Source organism: Cheilinus undulatus, linkage group 23 (genome assembly GCF_018320785.1).
Source record: "Cheilinus undulatus linkage group 23, ASM1832078v1, whole genome shotgun sequence".
Lineage (NCBI taxonomy): Eukaryota > Metazoa > Chordata > Actinopteri > Labriformes > Labridae > Cheilinus > Cheilinus undulatus.
Genome location: NC_054887.1, coordinates 31,544,481 through 31,569,741, shown reverse-complemented (window position 1 = coordinate 31,569,741; position 25,261 = coordinate 31,544,481). Strand labels below are relative to the sequence as shown.

At 39.8% G+C, this 25,261-nt stretch overlaps 1 protein-coding gene across 1 annotated transcript in view; it reads left to right on the top strand.

Moving 5' to 3' along the window:
- LOC121505460 (leucine-rich repeat-containing G-protein coupled receptor 5A-like) overlaps positions 1 to 24,754 on the top strand; it is a 76,767-nt gene extending 52,013 nt beyond the window's left edge. Inside the window, exons 12-21 of the mRNA XM_041780821.1 lie at positions 7,953 to 8,018; positions 11,095 to 11,166; positions 14,722 to 14,793; positions 17,933 to 18,058; positions 18,227 to 18,369; positions 18,821 to 18,904; positions 20,314 to 20,557; positions 21,805 to 21,959; positions 22,042 to 22,667; positions 24,282 to 24,754. Coding sequence (XP_041636755.1) covers positions 7,953 to 8,018; positions 11,095 to 11,166; positions 14,722 to 14,793; positions 17,933 to 18,058; positions 18,227 to 18,369; positions 18,821 to 18,904; positions 20,314 to 20,557; positions 21,805 to 21,959; positions 22,042 to 22,667; positions 24,282 to 24,359 — 1,666 coding nt within the window. The 3' untranslated portion in view covers positions 24,360 to 24,754. The remainder of the gene's footprint in view (positions 1 to 7,952; positions 8,019 to 11,094; positions 11,167 to 14,721; positions 14,794 to 17,932; positions 18,059 to 18,226; positions 18,370 to 18,820; positions 18,905 to 20,313; positions 20,558 to 21,804; positions 21,960 to 22,041; positions 22,668 to 24,281) is intronic.
- Positions 24,755 to 25,261: the final 507 nt, after the last annotated feature.

Below are 25,261 nucleotides of genomic sequence, written 5' to 3'. Positions count from 1 at the left end.
TATTAAGCGAAACAGAATACCACACAGTGCTGGGTCGGCTTATTCGTCCTTAAATGAACCTGAGAGCGCTCTCGAGTTTTCTTCGATTTTCTTCTTAGTGAGAATAAATCCCAGATAAACTTAAGTAAACTGTGGTGACTGATTGAATCTCCTTAATAATTGCATAATCGGATTTTAAGAGCCCTTTTCCTCTTAAGTGTTTGGTGAATGACGCCTATCGTGTTTTAGATTTCTCAGCTGCTGAAGCAGCGTTTCCCTCACAGACGACACTCAGGCAAACTTTCCAGGTGTATTACAATCACCAGAGTATGTTTCACTGACTATTTCTTCTTTTCTGTTTTTAAAAATCTGTAAATAATGCACCTGCTTTAGGACCAACAGCTCATTTAATAATAATGCCTTTGTTTTAAATGCAGTATGCAGTCTGCTACCTCATCAACAACATGCATTCACACATGCAGCTCACCTGCAATGCTTATAGAATATCAGCTGAAACATTTCTAAAGATAAGTGATGTTATTTGAGTGTCTTAATGTAAAGTACAGCTGATGAATGCTCTTAGAAGTGCAGAAACACATAAAAATAAACCTGTGAAATGTGCCGGGCTGGTTTAACCCCAGCACTGCCAAACTACCACACTAGTACAGTATCTTTGACTTTCGAAAGCTCCTCCCCTTCAATGGCAGCGGCAGCATGAAACTTCGCGTCCTCTAAAACCCCAATTATTTGGCAAGAAGCCAAGTTTAAATAATAATAAAGATAAAATGTTGTAACTGAGACCTTTAGGGGATGACTACAAGAGCAAAACGAGACAGAGAGAAGAAAATAAACCAGAACCAAACGAGCGCCGACTACAACTCTGCAGCCGCAAACAATGGCAGAAGCAGGTGAGATCAAACAATTGATACGATGGATTCACGACAGGACATGGAGAAAGTAAACAACAAAGTTTCTGAACTGGAAGCAAGGGTCAGTGATCTTGAGGATGAAAAACTCCAACAAAATAAGACAATAAAACACCTCAGCGGCAGCATCTCTGAAATGGAAGATCAGATTGACTATTTAGAAAATAAATCAAGGCAACATAACGTGTGCATCTACGATATTCCAGAGCGGAGTGAAGGGAACGATGTGACCAAGTTTATACTGAGACTGTTTAAAGACACCCTGCAGGTAGAGAAGGAGCTACAGGTCACCAGAGCTCACAGAATTGGCATATTAAAGGAAGACAATCGTGCTGCAAGACCTATCATTGTGCATCTTGCAAATTATGACAGTAAGCGAGAAATATTAAAGGCGGCATGGTCCAAGAAGGAGATCCACTTTGAGGAGGCCCGCATCTACCTGGATCACGACTTCACACTAATGGTGAAACAGCAGAGGGCTGCTTACAGAGACGTGCGAGAGCAACTACGAAAGCAACAGGTCAAGTCACACATCCAGGCACCAGCACAGCTCAGAGTTTTCAACAAGGATAGCACAACAATAACTTACAGCAGCGCAACAATTGCCCGAAAGGAGCTGGAGCGGAGAGGTGTTTACAGGCCGGATGGAGAATGGAAAGACGGGCTGCAACGCAGACGCACCGGCGGAGGAGAGACAGATGGACAGTAATGATGGTATGACAAACCTGTGGAACTGTAAGTGACTGAGTCATTCTCCCAATGAACTTCTAATTTATTTCTTTATTTCTGTCTATAGGATACAGATTACCTACGGACATGATTTACGTGTACTTGAATTAGATAAGCAGTCAGTGTTCGTTCGTTTCCCCCTTCCCAACCCTCCTGATTTGATAACTATTTTAAGTTGCTTATTTTTCCCTATACCCCGCCCCTCTTTGCTTCTTGACTGCTCTTATGGCGTGCTTCTGTGGAGATGAACATGCAGACAGGATTGCGTGTGTGAGATCATGTGGAGGGGTGGGGAGTGGGGGGCGTGGGAGTTAAATGTCCACGGCTAAATGAACTATTACAGGGCTAAAAATTTAAGAATAAATGTGTGCAGATCTGCACTGATATATTTGAGGATAGGTACATTTATTAAATGCTGCACACTCAATAGTAAGGCAAAGGATGTATGAAGTAAGTGTGGAAAAAGTTGAATTAAATTGTTTGTAGGATAAGTTGAAAGATAAAACTGACATCATGTCTACAGAGGAAGTTAAAATGAAATCGGATTTACTGGTATTCTGTGTTTAATTGATAAATCCCCTGACATGATAACATGATAATGATTTAATATATGGGGTGATAGAGGATTGGTAGTCCAGCCGTTGCTCATAAATTGGGGAAGTTTAGTTTACTTACATCTTTGAGGCGTTTTTTTTTTTAATGCCTCAACAACCATACAAGCAGAAATGGTTGCAGAAACCGGATTTTTGGAGCTGATAATTCTTATTTCAGTATCTGCGATGTTTATTATAATGTTTGTTTATTTTCCTTTCTTTTCATTCTTTATTTTTTTCTTGCCCCCCTCTTACATATGCATGTATATTGTACGCTACCAGGTCCTAGCAGATAAGATAAAGGTTAAAAAAAAAAGAGAGAGCTCAAAGAATTAGTAACTATAGTAAAATGTTCATGTACTTGTCACCAGCTTTATGAGTTTATTAAACATAATATCACTAAATGTTAATGGATTAAATAATGTGGTTAAGAGGAAGAAAATCCTGCTTCAGTTGGAAAGAGATAAAGGGGACATACTGTTCTTACAGGAAACTCATTTAAGGAAGCAGGAACATGAAAATTTAAAGAAAACAACTAATAGTCAGGTTTATTACAGCTCCTGTAGCTCAGCTAGAAGAGGAGTAGCCATCATTATTAAACCTCATGCTGGTTTTGAAAAACAAAACTGTGTTCTAGATAAAGAGGGTAGGTTTGTGTTAGTAGTGGGGAAAATAGCAAGTGTTGACATTTCCTTACTAAATGTTTATTATCCACCAGAGACAGGTCCAGAGATTTTAAATCAACTTAAAGACTGAATAACAATCAGGAGTAAGGGTGTTGTAATATTTGGAGGAGATTTAAATATGATATTGAACCCAAAATTAGACTCCTCTAATGCTAAAACACATAGAGCAGAAAAAAATGCAAAGATAATGAGAAGAGCATGTTCTGAGATAGGTCTGGAGGATACATGGAGCACACTCCATCCTAATAAGAAAGAATATACATGCTGCTCTGGTAGACATGCAGTGTATAATAGATTAGACTATTTCTTTATGTTTAAAAATGACATTGCACTGGCCAAAGGTTGCAGTATTGGTACAATAAATATGTCAGATCATGCTACTGTCCCTCTTAAAACATTGCTAAAAATAAGCAGAGGTGAAACTCTTTGGAGATTAAATAATTCCCTGCTAAAGGATACAAAGTTCATAGAAAATATACAAAATGTCCTAACAGAATATGTTGAAATAAAAGACACAGAGGACATAAATCCAATTATATTATGGGTAGGAGCCAAAGCAGTCATGATGGGTCATATAATCTCATATGCATCTGCAAAAAAAGAGAAGAGGCACAGTTGAAAAAGTTACTAGAAGATATGAAGCTATTGGAGGATAAACATAGGGAAACTGGTAGTAAAGAAGATGAGAATAAACTTAAGGAAAGACGATGCGAATTAAATAGAATAAGAACAGTGGAGATAGAAAGACTAGTGAGATTTACACAACAAGAAAATTACGAAAGTGGACCAAAATCTTTAAAAATCTTGGCCTATAAACTCAAAAACAAATAAAGAAAGGCTGTATTATGAAATTAATAGTAGGTCAATCACAAACAATTATGGATAAAGAAGAAATTGCAGAGTTTGCCAGACACTATGAAACTTTATACAGTCATGAAGCAAAAGCAGATGAGATTAAAATGAAAACATATTTGGATAAACTTAATTTACCAAGAGTATCAGCAGAAAAAGTTCTACACTGATAAAAACAAAACAGCAAAGGAAATCAAAGGACAAATACAGGGACTGAAAGCAGGAAAATCTCCAGGAGTTGACGGATTTACAAATGAATTCTATAAAAAGTTTCAAGGACAAATAATTCCATTACTGCTTAAGGCTTACAAACATGCACTGGATACTGGTAATTGGGGTCAGACATGGCAGTCAGCAGTTATTACACTTATTCACAAAGAAGGGAAGGACCCTACACAGTGCTCTTCATATAGGCCTATATCACTTCTTAATACAGATTATAAAATAATATCAGCTATATTAGCCAAAAGATTAAAAGGTATCATTAAAGATATAGTTAATGCAGATCAGTGTGGTTTTATCCCAGGTTGACGCTTGGCAGATAACATAAGGCGAACTGTAGACTTAATTGATCATGCTCAAAAGCCAAATGATGACCTGCTACTATTAACTCTAGATGCAGAGAAAGCTTTTGATTTAGTGAGTTGGCCTTTTATGTTTAAATTATTTGATCGCTTTGGAATGGACAAGAAATTCAGCTTATGGTTGCAGGCAATTTATAGTAATCCATACGCTAAGGTTAAAACAAATGGTACACTGTCAAGAAGATTTAATATACAAAGAGGAACTAGACAGGGAGACCCCCTTTCCCCTCTATTATTTGCTATATATATTGAAGTGTTAGCAGAAGCAATAAGGCAAAATGAAAATATTAAAAGACTACAGGTAGGAAAGGAAATACATAATCTGGCTCTCTATGCTGATGATATAATAGTTTATCTTACATCACCAGAAGAATCAATGCATGAATTAATGAAAACAGTTGATGAATTTAGCACTGTTTCAGGGTATAAATTAAATAAAAATAAGTGTAAATCATTATTAATAGGAAAACAAATTAGCCAAGATCTTAAAGACAGATACAAGCTTAGGTGGGACACACAGAAAATAAAATATCAGGGCATTAACATTAGTAAGAATTTAGAAGAACTTCACGGTAATAATTATGGTGTGTTGGAAAAAAAAAATACAACAGGATTTAAACAGATTGAAGCTAATACCAGATGGAATACTGAGCAGAGTGGAAACACTAAAATTGATGGTACTCCCCAGATTTTTGTTTTTGTTTCAGGCATTACCCACACCAATACTAAAATCAAAGTTTGACAAATGGAATAAAACTATGTCAAACTTTATATGGAATAACAGAAGGCAGAGAATAAAAATTAAAACTCTACTACAGCAGAAAGAAGGAGGAGGATTAAGTGTTCCAAATCTGCAAAATTATTTCTATGCTGCACAGATTCTCAAAATAATGCAGTGGATGAAAGGGGAAACAGAAGTCAAATGGATTAATTTAGAACAAGAAATGTCAAAGTTATCAAAGGGACATTACCGCTTATAAGTAAAAAAGCTCTGGAAAGACTTGGTGGACATAGTTTATGTACTTTAAACACTATTAAAAACTGGAAGCTAGCGTGTAAAATATTGAAGGTAAGAAGTGAGTGTGTTCTCCTCAGGGAAATGGCACACGACCCTGACTTTATACCAAATAAGACTGACAAAATATTAGCTTTATGGGCCAGCAAAGGGCTTAAAACATACTCTCAATTAATTACAAACAGTAGATTCATTTGAAACAATAGCTGCAACTTATGAACTAGATCAAAATACTTTTTTAAATTTTTACAGTTAAGAAGTTACCTTGTGCAACATTTAGAGGCGAATGAAACAACAAATGAATTATCACAATATTTGGTCCAAAATAAAAATAAAGCTAAAGGAAATCTCTCCAATACTTATAAAATATTGCAAAAGCAAAGTTTTATGGAAAATAGGGTAAGAGAAAAATGGGAAAAAGAACTAGATACTAATATAGAGGCAGAAGAATGGAAAAGGTTTCTGCAAAAAAATTCAAAGATAACATTTTCTAAATATTGGAGAGAATTTGCATGGAAGGTAAGCATGAGGTACTTTATTACACCCTGCCAATATGAGAAGTACTGTGCCCGAGGTGCCAGTTGCTGGAGAGGGTGTGGAGAACAAAAAGCAAATTATATACATATGCTTTTTATGTGCCCTATTGTAAGCAAATTTTGGAAAGAGGTTGAGAAGGCATTGATGAATATTTTTGAACTTAATGGAAATCTGAAACTAGATAACCTTTTGGGCATTAATTCACCTCCGACAATGAACAAAGCTGATATCCCTCTCTTTAATGTTCTGTGTGTTACAGCCATGAAGCAGGTTACAAGGACATGGAAACAACAAAACCCACCTAAAATAAATATTTGGTTCAAAACAGTAGAACATACCTTAGATTTAGAAAACATAACATTAAAAATTAGAGAAAAAAATGAATACGATTTATTCTGAAAATAGACTTGGTAGACTGTACAATTACATAAAGGCATCAAAAGATGTGTAATAAAAAGGCAATTACCCTTTTCACCTACACCCAATTTTTTTATGTATATTATACATATATATATATATATATATATATATATATATATATATATATATATATATATATTAACCTTTTCTTTTCCTTCTCTGCTCTTTTCCCCTTTTTGTATGCGTGTGGGTCTGTATGTTTTTAGTTTTTTCTGTAATTATCTATTTGTTTAAAAATGCAGTGTACTCTCAATGACAGCTGTCTGCTATAATTTTTTTTTAAACCATTGAAATAAAGTATTAAAAAAAAGACCATCCAGCATCATGAAGTGCTTTAATGTGGACTCTTCCATTTTCAGTGAGCTCTCCATGTTTTGCCATTTTGAACAGGAATGAGGAATTTCAAACTGAATTCACCCAAATTTGAGCCAGCTCGCTGGGCTTCTCTGAGAAGTCATAAATTAATCAAGCATAACATTCAAGCACTAAAAGTATAATTTATGAACTATAATTTGACATATTAATCAAGAAATAATAATGTGATTTACTATTTTTTTCAGGTTGTTTTTGTAAATCAGTAAATTTGAATATTCATGGATGATAAATACCAGTGCTGTTAATTTAGGGCAGCTGTGGCCTAAACCTTACTTTGGTTATGGTTAGGGTGGTCTGATAAATTTGTTTGTATATATATATATATATATTGTTATCAGTATCAGTATCAGCACATATTTATCGGAATCAGATCGGAACTGATAAAAAGTGGATCACTGCATCCCTAATAGATATATTTCTATATCATATATTTAAAACTTCTTACCTTAAGCTTAATTTATTTTCATAATTTAGCATTTTGTAGTTTTGAATTATTAAAAATAAAACCTAGCCTATTGAAATCATGTTTACGTCTATATTATTATTAATAAATTATATTTATTAATAAAAATGTGAGTTATTAAGCAAAACAGAGTACTACACAGTGCTGGGTCGGCATATCTGTCCTTAAATGAACCTGAGAGCGCTCGAGTTTTCTTCGATTTTCTTCTTAGTGAGAATAAATCCCAGATAAACTTAAGTAAACTGTGGTGACTGATTGAATCTCCTTAATAATTGCATTATCGGATTTTAAGAGCCCATTTCCTCTTAAGAGTGTTTGGTGAATGACGCCTATCGTGTTTTAGATTTCTCAGCTGCTGAAGCAGCGTTTCCTTCACAGACGACACTCAGGCAAACTTTCCAGGTGTATTATAATCACCAGAGTATGTTTCATCGACTATTTCTTCTTTTTCTGTTTTTAAAAATCTTTAAATAATGCACCTGCTTTAGGACCAACAGCTCATTTAATAATAATGCCTGATTTCAAATGCAGTATGCAGTCTGCTACCTCATCAACAACATGCATTCACACATGCAGCTCACCTGCAATGCTTATAGAATATCAGCTGAAACGTTTCTAAAGATAAGTGATGTTATTTGAGTGTCTTAATGTAAAGTACAGCTGATGAATGCTCTTAGAACAAAAATAAACCTGTAAAATGTGCTGGGCTGGTTTAACCCCAGCACTGCCAGACTACCACACTAGTACAGTATCATTCTGTGGGAAACGCTGACGGAAGCTTCTCTCCTCGCAGTGACCTCTCCTACAATCAGATCCAGAGTCTGCCCAGCTTCTCCGGCTGTGAGAGCGTCCAGAAGATGTAAGTTTGGATATTTATATCATAAACTTAACATATTTTTATCTTATTCAATTGAATTGCCCGTGCCTACCAGTTAATCAGCGGTTTATTCAAGTTCAGGTGACAGAGTATGTTGGCAAAGGGAGCATTAAAAAAGCAGAATGTGTCTTGTCTGCCATGCCAGCCCAGATGTTACCTCGATGACTGTTGCATAAATAAATGTGAGCTGAAGCAGCGGTTCTATTGCTGTATCTCTTTGTTTGCTTGTGATGGACCACAATTCTTCTCTGTCTCCTGATCTCCCCCGTGTTTGTTTTGGCAAGTCAAAGTTTGTTTCAATCAGGAAACCCATAATTCCTGGCTGCCTGTGTCATCTTTTCCTCTCTTCTTCCGAGATGACATTTTGCAAACATAAGAACAATGCAAAGACCTGGAAGAAATCTTCCTGGACTTATATCACCATATCAACAGGAAGTTTACCTCTTTGAATTTTTGCTAATGTTGGACATTTCCAGGCCTCATTCTGGGATAAATCACTCTGACCAAATGAATCCAAACTTTTGTAAAACCCTTGTGTAGAGCTAGAGAAGGCCTAGTTATTAAAGGTCACATATTATGCAAATTTTTTTTTTTTCAGGCTTTTCTAACAAAAAATATGTGCCCTTGGCTTGTCCACAATCCCCTCAAGTATTAGAAAAATCCATTCCCTCCTCCCTCTCTTTCTCCACCTTTCAGAAAATTTGTGCTGAAACAAGCCGTTCTTAGATTTCCCCCTCATGATGTCATGTAAGGACTTAGCCCCGCCCCCAGGTTTGGTTGGCCCTCCCTGCTTGGCAGAAAGTTCCACCCTTCCCTCCTGATCTCCCTCTCACATCCATTAAGCCACATCCAATTCCTGAGAGGGGCGGAGTCAGGGGGGCGGAGTCAGACAGCTCAGTAACAGTAACTTGTCTCTAAAGGGTAACATATGTGACCTTTAAGTTTATGTTAAATGTTAGAGAGGTGTGGCTTTGTCGGCTCATTTAAGTTTTGAGTCTTGCCATGTAACAGGAAGTTGCTGTCATAGGGTAAAAACAGCCTCTAGTACCACTTATGTAATTATAGATCACTTCTACATGTATCTGTAAGGCAGTTTTAAAAATTATAGCATTACCTATTGGCAAGCATGTTTTGTGGTGCTTACTTGTGATGGGCCGCCATTACTCTATCACCCAAGCTCTCTCCATTCCAAGCTCATTTTCACCAGGAAAAACAATATTTTCTGCAAACCTTAAAGTCATCTTTTCTTTACTCAGGATTCAGAAATTGTGCAGGAATATTCACAATGCCAGGACTGAATATATGCCTCTTGGATTTATATCGCCAAATCAACAGGAAGTTTTTCATTTTGAGGTATTGTTAATTGACATTTGTTAAAATTGGACATTTCCAGGCCTCACTCTGGAATCAACTTCTGCTTTATGATAAACCCAAACCTCTGTCAAACTCTGCGTGGTGCTTTAAAAGACCTTGAAGACAAACATGTATAAAGCGTATATACAAAACTTAAGGGGTGTGGCTTTGGTGGCTTGTAAAATTTTGGCCATCTAACAGGAAGTTGCTGTCACTAGGTGAAAACTACCTCAAGCCGCACGTGTGTCATTGTAGACCACATTTACATGCTACCCTTGATTTCACCTTCCCTTTACTTAGAGTTCTGAAATTGTGGAGGCATGTGGACAATGCCAGGGCCTACAGAAAGCTTTGACTATAACGCCAAATCAACAGGAAGTTCTCCGTTTTGACTTTTTGGTAAACACCATCTGTTAAAATGGGATATTTCCAGGGCATATTCTGGGATTAAGTATTTCTTTAACATAAATCCAAACCATTTAATGAGGGTGGCTCTGGCAGCATGCCAAAGTTTGGTGTCTTGCTATGTAACAGGAAGTTGCTATTACCAGGTGAAAACTACCTCAAGCTGTACTTGTGTGATTGTAGACCACTTTTACATGCTACCCTTGATCTCACCTTCCCTTCACTTAGAGTTCTGAAATTATGGAGGCATGCGGATAATGCCAGGACCTATAGAAAGCTTTTTTGACTTATATCGCCAAATCAACAGGAAGTTCTCCGTTTAAATCATCTGTTAAAATGGGATATTTCCAGGCCATATTCTGGGATTAAGTATTTCTTTAATATAAATTCAAACATCTTAAGGGGTGTGGCTCTTACAGCATGCCAAAGTTTGGTGTCTCGCCATGTAACAGGAAGTTGCTATCACCAGGTGAAAACTACCTCAATCTGTACTTATGTGATGGTAGACCACTTTTACATGCTTCCCTTGATTTTAACATCGCTTTACTTAGAGTTCTGAAATTGTGGAGGCATGTGTACAGTGCGAGGGCCTACAGAAAGCTTTGACTTATATCGCCAAATCAACAAGAAGCTCTCCATTTTGATTTTTTGGTAAACATCATCTGTTAAAATGGGATATTTCTAGGCCTTATTCTGGGATTAAGTATTCCTTTAACATAAATCCAAGCATCTTTAGGGGTGTGGCTCTGGCATCATGTCAAATTGGTGTCTTGCCATGTAACAGGAAGTTGCTGTCACAGGGTGAAAAGTGCTTCAAACTGTACGACCAGTCAAGGCCTTTGTCACATGTTAAGATGTTAAGATAGATCATTTTGGTTTCTTTCTTTCTTTTGCTTTTTCCCCTTTTTATGACAACTGTACAGGGCTCAAATTATAAAACAAAATAATCTTGAAAAGCTAAAAATTATAGTCCATTATTGCACTGAGTTTGGATTTTAAGATAAGTATTTAAATTTTCACAGGCCCTGAATTTTCAGCCTTTTGATATCTTTTTGCAGTTGTAGTCGCCCCTGCAGGCCACTGTAGAAAAACCTCCCAAAGTCAGCTATCTAATGTGCTCCACAGACATCGCATTCTAACAATAACCATAACATCCAATAAAGTACAGCCAGCTGTGCATTATGGGAATAATTATCACCATTTTAGACTTTGTTCCACCAATCAGATCTCTCAGAAAAAAACACTGTGCTGAAACGGATTGATAAATGTGACGTCATGGAAATATTGTGTGTCTTTGTAGTGATCTTCACCATAACGAGATAGAGGAAGTGGAGGAGAACACCTTCCACGGTCTGATGTCTCTACGCTCTCTGTGAGTACACTCACGGACACACACTTTCTGCAGGTTTAATTATCCTGGAGCGCTGAGCATTGATCCGGAGATGCCCTCTTTAAATGCTCCTAAATGGAAGCAGACTCACATCCAGGTGGTCTGCTGGATGATGGGACAGGTACGATGACATCATTTGGCTCTGAAGGCATGAATGTGCTCTGAAATAACACAGCTGATACTCAGCTCCCCAATGGTGAGGTAGAAAGACTGCGTTAGAGAAAGTTGTGGATCTAAAATTGTATCTAAAATACTGAATAATTCAATTTCCTCCTTCTACATTCTAGTGGGGAAGAAGTTTAAAGCTGCTGAACATGGAAATGTTTAAAAAGAGCTTAGCGCTGCTGCAGCAGCTCTGCTGAAGACTGGTTTCAGATGTGAGCCAGATCAGAGCAGCCCTGACTGCAGAGTCTGATTAATGTAACCTCCTGAAACCCTGCATATTCATGTGAGGACATCACATTTAGGCTTTTCTACAGCATAGTAAAAGTTTCTGCACTTAGCAGTTTTGAGATCTGGAATTTCCATTAAAGTTTAGGTCATTTGAACTATCCGGGGAATTTTCTATTTGGAAATTTCAGGAAATTTGCCTAGAAATTTTGGGGATTTGTTGGCATATTTTGGAGTTTCATTGGAAAATTTGCTTTGAATTTTGTTTTATTGCATTTCCGTGTGAATTTTGGAAATTTGTTTGGATGTTTGTGATATTTTTGTCCCATTTTCATGGAAAATTGTTTATAAATATTATGTAAGTTTCATGAAAATTTCAGGGGCTTTTTTGGGGATGTGTCATTCGTCATTTTCATGGAAATTGGAGGAAAGATTTTTTTTTTTAATCAGAAAGGGGTAAATACTTCAGATCATCAAACAAATTTTGATATTACTCAAAGATAACCCAAGTTAATACAAAAGTCAGTTTTAATGATGATGAATGATGATTTCATTTATTGAGGGAAAAAGGCCATCCAAACCTGGCCCGATGTGAAAGTCATTAATCATAAATTAACCCTGATAAACCACATTCTTTGAAAAGCTGAGTTCAATTTCCAAATCCAAACCCAAGCCTGATTACTGCGAGAAACTGCTCCAGAAACCCTTAAATAGAACCTGTCGGCTAAAGTAGGCTCAAAGATCTCCAACACATCATGGCGCTAGCTAAAGAAATTCAAGAACAGATGAGAAAAAAAAAGTCATTGACATCTATCAGTCTGGGAAGGGTTACAAGACATTTCTAAGGCTTTGGGACTCCATCCAACCATAGTGACAGCCATTACCCACAGATGGGGAAAAATTGGAACCATGGTGAACCTTCCCAGGAGTGGTCGTCCTACCAAAATGACTCCAAGAGCACATGGATGATTTATCCAGAAGGTCCCAAAAGAACCCAGAACATTAACTAAAGATGGCCTCACAGACTCAATTAAGGTCAGAGGTCATGATTCAACAGTGAAGGCGCATCCACACCAGAGCCTTTTGGTCCGCTTCAAACGAACTCTGATCCATTTTCCTGGATAGTCCGGTTCGTTTGGAGTGGTGTGAAAGTTCCCACGAACTCTGGTGCGGACCAAACAAGCGGACTCTGGTCTTCTTTAAAACAGGGGGTCTCAGTCCGCTTCCAAACGAACCCTGGTGCAATTCGTTTGAGGTGTGAAAGCAAAGTGGACCAACTTGTGAACCAAAGACAGGAAGTGGCATAAAGCGTTATGATATAAGGATTTATATGTGATTTAATACACTCAAATACATGTTGGTACTTCACTTGGCATCTGTGTAGCCATAGCAACATGTTGTAGTCCGTGCTTATTTATTCGTCTCATGTCAAGAACGACATGTTGGACAGCTCACCGTCTTGCTGGCTGCTCCTTATGCCCCAATGCAAGAGCAGAAACCCCAAGACAGTGTAAATTCTGTGTTATTTTCATTGTTTATATGGAAAAATTTACAGGTGGGAGGAGCTGGATTTCCCCGTTTCATCTTCTTCTGCGCCAGCTTTTCTTCTTGGTCGCCATTTGTTTGTGACGACAGCGTTCCCTAGCGGCAGATGTTGTAGGTGTTCAGACGGTTTGTTCCGTTTAACAAAAAGCATTATGAATGCAAACCAAACCAAAGGAAAGTGCAACATTGTTGCAATTTCCGTTCCAAAATGGACCGAGTCCCCCGGACTATCAGGTGTGAAAACAACCTAAGAAAGAGACTGGGCAACAATGGCATCATGGGAGAGTTCCAAGGCCTCACATCGTCTCACATTTGACTAAAAACATCCTGATGATCCCCAAGGCTTTTGGAGAAATATTCTGTGGACTGATCAGACAAAAGTTGAAATTTTTGGAAGGTCTTGAGTGTGATGGTCTGGGACCTGGACCATTTGCCATAATTGATGGCATCAGGAGTTCTGCTTTCTACCAGAAAATTCTGAATGTTCAGCCTTGAGTTCATGACCTCAAGCTCAAGCACACTTGGGTTATTCAGCAGGACAATGATCCCAAATATGCCAGCAAGTCCACTTCTGAATGGCTTAAAATGAAAGTTTTAGAGTGGCCTAGTAAAAGTCTGGACTTGAATCAGGTCGAGATGCTGTGGCATGACCTTAAACAGGCCACTCATGTTGGAAAACCCTCCAATATGATTTATTAAAACAATTCTGCTAAGAAGAGTGGGACGAAATTCCTCCACAGTGATATAAAAGACTCACTGACAGTTATCACAAACACTTGATAGCAGTTTTTGCTGCCAAGGGTGGAACAGCCAGTTATTTGGTTAAGAGGGCGATGACTTTTTCACATAGGGTCAGGTAGGTTTGGATTGATTTTTTTCCCATAATAATTCATCATTTTAAAAAAGTGCATTTTGTATTTACTCAAGTTATCTTTGTCTAATCAGGAGGGGGTAAATTCTGTACGGTACCATATTGTTGCACATTAAGTAATGGTTTTATGAAAGAAAAATGTGGATTAATTCATCTGTGACCAACAGTGTTGTAATGTTTTGGTACATTGAAGTCATATGCTTTACAAAGTTAGACCTAAAGTCACGTGAAACTCAGAGTTAAGGATATTAATTTTTACTTGAGTAACACGTCCTTAGAGTAGCCCAACTGTTGCTTCACTCTAATATCTGACAAGTTTTCTATTCCTGGCTCAAATCCACCCTAAACATTTCTTAACTGATTTGTCTTAGCAGGATTCTGAAGTTCTTGATCATATTAAAACTGTGTAATTGACCACAGTATTCGAGTAAAACTAACAAAGAACTGAGCGCCATTGTGCTTCGTTTGTACTGACCACTCTGACTTCTAATCGTGTTGTAGAAATAAGATTATTACACACATGCTCTTTCCTTATTCTGGGATTAGAAACAAAGAGTGGCTGTTCAATGAGAACCCGTGTTTAATCTCAGATAATCCCACACCGTGTTAAGTTTCAGGTCAGCACCCAGCAGGGATTACCCACAGATTGAACGTTGATTTCTCCTGTAAGGTGTGATGATCGATGAGAGGCTGTTTGTTCAACCTGATTTCCTCTCTGTGTCTTTGTGCAGTGATTTATCGTCCAACAGGCTGACATCGGTGAAGATGAACTCGTTCTCTGCTCTGCCTGCTCTCACTAAACTGTGAGTAGAAAGAAAATACACAACATTGTCTTTACATCACACCAGAGATGGGCTCGAGTTTAAGACTCTCGAGTTGCACTTAAGTCACAGGGTGACCTCTAAACTGAGTCCATTTCTAGAGTCAGAGCAGTCCAGAGCAGCAGGGTCCAGAACTCACAACTTCACAAGGGCACCATTTTTTGTGGCCACAACCTCAGTTATCATTAAAAAGCTCCAAGGAGGTATCACCACTCTGGCCGCCTGATGGCCATCGTCAAGGCCTGCTCCATCCCTCCAGACCCCTTCATCTGACCACTACACTATGCACACAATCTCTTACAAGATCTGGCCTGAATGAGGCCTGGGAAAGAGCTCAAGGTGCCCGTGGAGGCCCATATCAAGTAGTTACCCTTCCCAACCATGCCTAACAAAGGAGAGAGTACAGCACCTAGGGTCATTGGTTGGCACCCAGGCCTCACGAGTACAGAAAGACCGGGGGACCTAGGACTGAAAGATTCTAACTTTCATCCACATGCTCAGAAACCCTGAGTGTCACACCACCTTGCCCAGCAATCTCATCATCCTGTGCCTAGCCTGAGGAAGACACAAGGACACTGGAAAGGATTCCCTTAGATTAGTTTCTCCTCCATCATTGTTGAGACAACTGGTCTCAGAAGTCCTGGTTCTGATTTTGATAGACAAGTGAGGCTCAACTTAAGCGTTGCAGTGTTTTATTTTGAAATAGGTTTTCTTGGCAAATTTCCTGTCTGGGTTGATCCTCTTTGTTTCAATTGACACATACCAGCAAGGTCTCTAGCAAAGATAGACTTAGTATGTGTCTCAAGTGGAGCATGAAGTATTACGGTTAGCACATGCCAGAGACAAATGATGATGTGTGCTGTGGACACCCGGGATTTGCTCTAGAGTTAACCTCGCAAAGTCAACAGATTGTCCAGATTCTATGTCCGTCATCAGGTGAATCAGTCTTGCAAATCTTCCAGCTGATACGCTTTTTCCCAGTCAGAGAGTGACTGGACCAATCAGCATCATTTGAGGAGTAAGAAGTGGTAGCTACAGGTGTGGTTAACCTAATTTAACCTGTGTCCTTGTATTGTTGGCTGGATTTTAGATTTTTTAACAGACAGATCCCAGAGCGTCAGAGTGAACAGTGCTCTGTCTGACGTCCTCCTCTCCTCCACTGGTTCTCCACAGGGCTGTGTCCTCTCACCCATTTTATACATCCTGTACACTGATGACTGCAGAAGTTTACACCCAGGAAAGACATATCCTGAAGTTTGCGGATAACACAGTCATAGTGAGTCTGCTACAGGGGGAGGACACAGCTCCTGGACCAGTGGTGGATGATTTTATTCATTGGGGTGATGACTCATTTTTAAACCTGAACATGGAAAAAAACAAGGACATGCGTAGATTTTAGAAAGAACTCCAACCCACCACTTTTAACTGTGATCAAGGAGGAGACTGGAGCGTGTCACCAGTTTTAAATACCTTGGTGTGGTTATCGACAGTAAGCTGTCTTTTAACGAAAACATGGACATTATTTACAAAAAATCACAGCAGCAGCTGCACTTCCTAAACTAATGTCAGTGTTTTATCATGCAATGGTTGAATCTGTCCTGACATTTGCCCTTATCTCCTGGTTTGGCAGCCTCTCACTGGGAGACAAAAAGAGGCTAGAACATGTCGTTAAAGTTGCAAGTAAAATTATTGGTATCACATTACCTGACATGTCCACAACCTTTTATAGGAGGGTAAACTGTAAGGCTCAGGACATCAGACAGTGCCCTGATCATCCTCTTTATGCTGAATTTGAGCTCCTACCCTCTGGACAGAGATTCAGGTTACCTAAGGCTAAATCCAACAGGATGAAGAATTCATTTATTAGTCAAGCCATTACACAACTGAATTTAAATTTTAAAAGTGAATTGTCATGATGCATTCTATTGAGTGATCAGTGTATTAATAGCTCTGTCCTCAGCTGTCCCTCAAGGTATTGGTGTACTAACCCATTTTAGTGTTGTATCTAAACTTGTGTGATTGTGTTTCCTGTGTTTTATGTTTTTACCTGCCTGCAAAGCAAATTTCCCTCAGGGGACAATAAAGTTAAAAGTTGAAGGTTAAAAGTTAAAACTGAGCATACACTGTGTGATTTCAAACCAACTCTATAACAGTTGTGGTGAAATGCGATTTTTGTGCTCTCACTATAAGGTCTGTAGTGCCCCATTATGTAATAATGTAATTCATTTTCAATTCATTATGTAACAATGCCGCATTTTGTAAGCCACTAAGCGGTTAGGGTTAGGGTAAGGTAGTAGGGTATACCCTAGAGCCCACCTTAAGTCCTAGGGTTAAGGTTAGGTGTTTAGTCTAAAGCCCTGAAGGGGGGTTAGGTTTAGGCATAAGTCACTAAGCAGTTAGAGTTAGGGCAAGGTAGTTGGGTAGGGCATACCTTGGAGCCCACACTGTCCTATGGTTAGGGTTATTACATAATGGGGCGTTATTACATAATGTGGCGCTACAAGGTCCCAAGGTCGTGCTTAACCTGAGTGGTCACACTCAGTCGAAACTGTGCACAAATTCACAAACTATACACCCAGCTTTGGTTGAAGTGACTGCAAGCTTGTAAACAATGGCGGCCAGTAAAAAGATCAGCATGAATGCAGCTATAGTGGCAGTTTAATCAGAGCTAGACAACATCTCTTTATCAAAAAAAGAGCAAAGAATAGGCCTAGTGTTTGTCCAATCTTCCCAAACACTGTCTTCGGGGAGATTCCCATATGGATGTGAAATACAGCCCATGCAGTAGAGGTATGAAATGATTATCTGGTGTGTCAGATTACTCAGCACAGATGGTGCAGATGGGCCCTGTGGAAATTGATATTTATCAATATGAAATACTATTGGTATTTCATATTGATAAACTCATTCATAGAAAAGTGGAAGTTTAAACCTTTACTCCTGATATGTAGTGAAAAGCAGGTAATGGTGAAAAAAAGGGAATTATAATGTAAAATATGTTTAACTAGACTGCCTGAGTATTGTTCTTGTACTATTGCTCATTAATGGTGCAGTTGCAAGAGTAATCCCCATAAAATAATTAAAGACTAATGCATTTTTCTTGTTTCTTTTGTCTCTGCAGTGACCTGTCGTCCAATCAACTGTCATCCTTGCCTCTGATTGGGTTACAGAGTTTAACTCACCTACGATTGGCTGGAAACACACAACTGATGGAGCTACTCCCTCGAGAAGACCTGCCCAGAGTCAGGTAAAAACATACCAATTCAAGTATTTTGGTGCAGTGACTCTGTGGCCCACCTATTGCATCTGTAACATGAAGCAAACAAAGTGCTTCCTGCTGCGATGCTGGACCTCCAACATGGCTCCCAACAGGGATGACGTCAGGCTTTAAATTGCAGTTTGCATGTGTGTTCAGGGTGATCGAGCTTCCCTACGCCTTCCAGTGCTGTGCCTTCATCTCCTGTGAGAGGAGAGGAGGAGGAGGAGGTTCATCCTGGGAGAGAGAGGAGGCGGCAGCAGACTCCACAGGGAAAGAAACCTCCATCCTGTCCAGCCAAGGTAGGTCGCAAACCCCTGAATCTAAACTGCTCAAAAATGTAATAATCCCACTGTTATACCACCTCTACTTTTGTATTTGTTATGTCTGATTGGGAACTTTTCTCTCTAGTAAACTATCCGAGGAAATTTATAGTAGGATGAAATCAGATCCTGCAGGTTGTAGTGGACATAATGTAAAACTGACAGAGCAAGTGATTCTAATTATTTTGTGTAAGAAGCTGAGAAGAGTTTCAGGTTGTTTGTGGCTAAAAATAAACTGCAAATATACAGATTAAGAATTCATAAACTATCCAAGAAATGTTTAGACTATTCCTGCTCTCACTCGGCTCTGAATTTTCAGTTTTATCACGTAACTTTTGTTGATATTTCTGCAACATACTGCCCAAGAATCTGAAAATAATATTTTGTTTCTTGATTATAATGTTCGTTCCTTCCTGTTTTGGATCTGAAGTGGACCAGGACTGGGAGGATTTTCTTCTGGAGTTTGAGAATGAACCAAAACTGGAACACTCGGTCCACTGCAGTCCTGCACCAGGTAAATACAGTGAATGGCCAAGAAAGACTGTCAAAGTGCAGCTGAAGGATTAATGCTGTAGCAAACCACCTACTAGTACACTTAGGCATACAGCACCTATAAAAAGTATTCACCCCCCCTAGATGTATTACCCTTTTATTGATTTTATAAGTCAGTCATGGTCAATACAATAGACATAAAAACTAAGAAAAAGAAAACACTCCTGAAATTTCATCTTGTTGTCGTTATCCATTTCTGTGTAGCTTTTGCTGTATTCTTCAAGGCTTGCTGGAAAATAAAGCTTCTGTAGGCTGAATAATATTGTCCAGAATTCATTTTACCCTCTATCTTTACAAGCCCTCCAGGGCTGGCTGCTGAGAAGCATCCCCACAGCATGATGCTGCCCCCTACCATGCTTCACAGTGGGGATGGTATGTTTGTGGTGATGTCAGTGTTTGGTGTCTGCCTCATCAGACCATGGAGTCTCCCACATGCCTTCTGGTGAACTCTAGTACAGATTGACTCTGAGTTTTCTTCAACAGTGTCTTTCTCTTTGCCACTCTCCCATAAAGCTCTGACTAGTGAAGAACCCGGCCAACAGTTGTTGTCTGCAGAGTCTCTCCCATCTCAGCTGCTGAAGCTTGGAACTCCTTCAGAGTAGTCATAGGTGTCTTGGTGGCCTCTCACTAGTCTCCTTCTTGCACGCTCACTCAGTTTATGAGGATGGCCTGATCTAGGCAGATTTACACATGTGACATATTCCTTTATTTCTTCATGATGGATTTAACTGAACTCTGGGGGATGTTCAGTGCCTTAAAATGTTTTTGACTTATACTTTTCAATAACCTTTTCCCTGAGTTGCTTGGAGTGTTCTTTTGTCTTCGTGGTGTAATGTAGCCCGGAATACTGATTTACCAGTGACCAGACCTTCCAGACACAGGTTTCTTTATACTGTAATCATTTGGGAGTGAATATTTATGCAGTCACTTATTTTACATTATGTATTTTTATTTAATTGCTATTACTTTTTAAAGAATCTGTTTCCTCTTTGATATTAAAAAAAGTTTTTTGTACATTTTTTGGCCAAAAAGACAATTTAAATTGTCCATGATTGACTTATAGAATCAATAAAAGGGTAACCCATCCAAAAAGGTGAATACATTTTATGGGCACTGTTTTCAATTATGATTTCAATTAAAATTGAGACTATATAAAGATCTAAGTTTTATGAGTACAGACAGAAATCCAACTACTGGATATTGCTAAGTGCATGCAAAGGGTATGGTGTATATAATCCAAAACGTTTTTATCCCTTGTACTGAATTAAGTTCATAGCATTTAAGAATCTGTGAATTATTCTTCCAGTTATTGGCTGAAGAATTCAGTGCTGAAGGTTGAGTATACTAATTTTCGAATCAATGATCCTCCAGGTCCGTTCCGTCCTTGCCACCATCTGCTCGGCAGCTGGTTGATCCGTGGAGGGGTGTGGCTGATCGCAGCTCTTTCATTGGTCAGCAACACCCTCGTCGTCCTGTCGGTCTTCTTCTCCCCTGCCTCCTCAGTGACAACTCCCAAGCTGCTGATTGGTCTCTTGGCCCTGGTGAACGGCCTGATGGGAGTGTGGAGTGGCTGGTTGGCTGTAGTGGATGCCTGGACGTTTGGAAGCTTCTGGAGGTACAATCTAAGGGGGAACTGGGACTCTTGGTTGTCTTGGAACTGGCGTTGTTCCAAAAAAACGTTGAGGATTGCAGAAACACTTTACATACCTTTAATTCTAGGGACTTTGGGAATATTGTTGTTTTCAGGGATCTTGTAGACTTCTAGGATTGGGAAAATAGATGTTATAGTGGAATCCTGGGACTTGAGAACAAGGAATTTTTGAGTTTGCGGGGGCCTTAAGGGATAATGATGACACAGTATTGTAATGGCAGTAATGTAAATTGTGTGAACTGTTATGTTAAGATTTTTCTTGACTTTGGCAATGCTACAGTTTGAGGAAACAGGATTCTTGGAAGATAACAACCTTTAAGGTGTGTCAGGAACTCTGGGGATGGTGTGGGTTTGGGCAAATAAGGGCCTCTAATAGCTCTGGAATCTGGACTTTATTTGGGATTTGCAGAATGGTTGGGAATTTGCCAGTGCAATACACATTGGAAGCACTGGAAAGCATGTGTTTGGTGGACTCAAGGAATGCTTACTTTAACTCTAGAACTTCAGTATGTGGGAATTCTGACAAATACTGCTCACCCTGAAGACTTTGAGGGTACTGGGGTGTTTGTGGACTATAGTCTCTCAGATTTACTATAATTCAAGGAGTCATAGCTACCCAAGGGATTCTGGGAATTTTGGGAATGGCATGAAACATTAAAAAACTCTTGGATTATCAGCAACATGAGGGGAATCTGTAGATTGTTGGGTAGTATTTCTAGCGTTCCCCAAGTTTCCGCAAACTACAACATTCCCTGAGCCCCATTACCTCGAGTGCAACATAAACAATAGCATTTCCAGTGCTTAATGGGCCAAACCACAGAATTCCTGCAGCTCCCAGAATCTACTGTATTGTTAGGAATCTAGAAATGCTACGTAGCTTAGGGACTGGGGATTTTTAGAACTCTGGAATAACTGTAGTTGTGTCGCCACATTAGAGCACTGGGAACTCTTGGGAATGTGGGGGGCTTGTTCTTGTTCCTAGTTTAGCCTGAATTCCAAGTTCTGGTCTCTGAAATTGTTACGATTCCAACAGTTCAACCAAATATTTCATTTTTCAAACTTTCTTGAATATATATAGCATTTGTTGTTTTTCCCTTAAAGCCTTGGTATTCCCAGAATCCCAAATAATACCAAAATCCTAAGGAACTCCAATGATCCAGGACATTTTTACCCTCATTCTCTCGTCACCTATTTTGTGTTTGTCTTTGCAGGTATGGTGCAACGTGGGAGAGCAGCTCCCTGTGTCGACTTAGCGGCTTCCTGTGTCTGTTCACGTCTCAGACTGGCCTTTTCCTGCTAACCCTTGCAGCACTTGAGCGATGCCTAAATGTCGCACACGGCTACAACAAAACTGATGGACATAAAGGTAGCGAAAACAAACACACAGAACAACATATATTTAAAAATATTCATCACTTACTGTTTACCCCTCTCTCCTCTTTTGTTAGGACCCTCCTCATCTCCATTCGCCATCCGTCTGTCCATCTGTCTCTGCTTCCTGTTGGGCCTGGCTGTCACACTGCCACCCCTGGTGGCTGGACACAGCAGTACCTCCCTCTGTTTGCCATTACCTTCCTTTTCCTCCTCTTCCTCTCTGGCCTTCTCAGTCTCTCTGGTTCTCTTCGACTCGTTGTGTTTCCTCTTCATGACCCTCGCCTACACTCGCCTCTACTGTGGGGTCAACAAAGCTCCTCCCGCCTCAGAAGAAGAGGCAGCGCTGACTCGACATGTGGCCTGGCTCCTCTTTTCCGACTGCCTCCTCTACCTCCCTGTCGCCTTCCTCTCCTTCTCCTCCCTACTACACCTCCCCGCTGCCGGGCCAGAGGCCGCTAAAGGAGTTCTGCTACTTGTGGCTCCGCTGCCAGCCTGTGTCAACCCACTGCTCTACATTCTCTTCAACCCGCTGGCCCGGCAAGACCTGGCAGCAATCGCCAAATGCTCCTGCAGGTGTGTTAGGGTGCCCAGACTCCTCAGAGGAGGATGCGGAGCTGGAGGAAGGTCAAGCATGAAGGATCCAATGTATGATGAGGATGCAGAGAAGCAGTCCTGTGACTCGACGCAAGCGCTGGTAGTAGTCGATGGAATAAAGGAGGAGGAGGAGAGAGGAATAGTGAGGAGAGAGACACGACATTCAATGGCGTTTGTTGTTCCACATCACTAGACTGACAAAAGCACCTACATGGACACAGACTTGGGTTCTCACCTGCCAAAAGTCCTGAGCAGTGAATCAACGATAAAACTCTTATTTCATAATAGCCCATTGGTTAGACGAGAACAATAGTCTTTAATTTTTACAGTATTCGGGGGGAATTTATTTGGTCTTTAGTGATTCATACTCTATGGAGAGCCACCTGTGCCCCATGGACACATATTTCTAAAAATTTTAAACACTTAGATTGAGGTGGCTGTATGGTGATACAGGTCTTAGTTCTGTCGCCAAACAGCATGAAGTTTCCCAGTCATACTGGGCCTGTCTGTGTAGAGTTTGCATGTTTCCCCCTGTGCATGTGTGAGTTTTCTCCCAGTACTCTGACTTCCTCTCACAGTCTTTAGGCATGGTTGTTAGGCTTATTGGTGACTCTAAATTGCCCGTAGCTGTGAGTGCACCTGGTTGCCTGTCTCTAGTTATTTGCTTAGCTTCCAGTTCAGGATGTGGTTGGATTAGCACTAGCCCCCCATGACCCCAAGCAACATATATAATGTATGGATGTATAGAAATGTAACAAAGGAGACCAGCCAGTGCCTCCAGCCTCACAAGAGTATGTAAGACTGAGGACCAAGGACCAAAACACTCTGACCCATGGGCCAGACCAAGTCTGAGGTTGATCTCAGCTTTGTAGTTAGCAGATCAATGTACATTTCTGGTACCTTGTCATCTCCCTCTTTCCTTGTTCCTTGCCCATGTCAGACCAGGGCAACAAGGAAAAATAGGAACAGAGTGATGAGGCAAAAATGTTGTACTGCGTTGTGATGCTGTAGCATTCAGAATACAATAGGAATCAGTACAATCAAGCTAATTTTGTTGCTCAAGGGTGCAACCACTTCACCTTAAGTGTGGGGGGCTGGAGCAGATCCCAGCTGTCTTTGGGTCAGAGGTTTGCACACTCTGGGCTGGTTATTAGTCAATACCAGGGCTGACTTGGAGAGACAACAATCGGACACAGTTACACTCACAGGGACATGCAATTTAGAGTCAACACTCAGCCCTAATAAGCATGTCTTTGGACCACAGGAGATAGCTGGAGCTCCCAACGCATGCCTCGGGAGAGCATGCACTCTCCACAGAGAGTCCTTGTCAGAAAGGGGCTCAAACCAGTAACCTTCCTGTTGGAAGTCTACAGTGCTAACCACTGTTCCACTGTGCAACCATCTACAGTATTTTATTAAAAGGTGAATCTAGTGCCACCTTCAGGACAACCTTAATATATCGCTTGCTAAGAATAGTTTTCAGGTGAGGATAGAAAATAATGACATTTTCAAATTTTACCAGCTCAATTATTCAGACAAATTTATAATGATATGTAGCTATAAACAGTGCAGCCTGTAGGGGGAGCTGCAAGGAATTTTGGCAGGTTAGACAAGGCCTAAACACAATCAAACAAATACACTGCAGACTGATGAAACTATGTGTAGCAAATGTAGCAGAGGATGGTGAAAAAGAAGGAGCATGTACAGTACGTATCGCCAGTTTGAGTCCAACTCGATCTCTTTTAATTTTCTCTGTTTATTTTTGTCTCTTTGTTTTGTTTCTTCTGCTATAACATGAACAAAAGAGCTGAGAAAGCCAATCAGAACTCAAAGGATGGATCAGTGAAAAATGAAGACTGGAGTATGTTCTGCTCTCTGATTGGTCAGTTCAAGCTCCATAAACACAGACCCATGGGCAGCATGAGCAGGCGACAGCTTTTATTCTGAAATATGACACCATTTACAGGATCGTGTTACCACCAGCCAAATGTTCAACCAAATGCTGCCGAGCTTTTTGTCTGTGTTTGTCTGCCTCTCTGTGTGTGGGTCGTTGGTTAATATGTTTTTGAGAGCGTGTGTGAAAACTGCAGCATATGTGTGAGATTTTTCACAAAGCAGCGCCCTCGTAAACTGAAAACAGGAATTAGGAGACAAACAGGAAGTAGGACTGAAAATACAAGACTGATATCAAGGTGTTTATTTGGATTTGAAGACATATTTCTACATTTAAGAGACAAATATTTAATTAGTCCTTCTTCTTTCATAACAGAGTTTGGTCTCTTTTGACCAAAGTGGATGAAAAATAATACAACCTAGTTTCCAAAAAAGTTGGGACACTGTGTCATAAGTCAATAAAAATATATTTCAATTTAAACCCATTATCTTTAACATGGGGTTGGCCCCCTTTTTGCAGCTTTAACAGCCTCCACTGTCAACCCTTTACCTACTGAGTCTAAAAATGGCGATTTGGACATATTTTGTTATTATGGCTGTAAAACAGTCAGGAAATACCCTAAGTCTGAGAGCTTTGGTCCCTTTTCCCAGGAGTACTTGAACTTGACTTTTACCAGTCATTTTTTAAATCTAGGACTCTGGGTGTGCAAAACACAGTGCAAAAGATAACTATATACATAGGCAACAATTAGTGCAAATAAAGGTGGAAAAACGTATTCTCAACATTCTCAAGTGACATATTGTTAC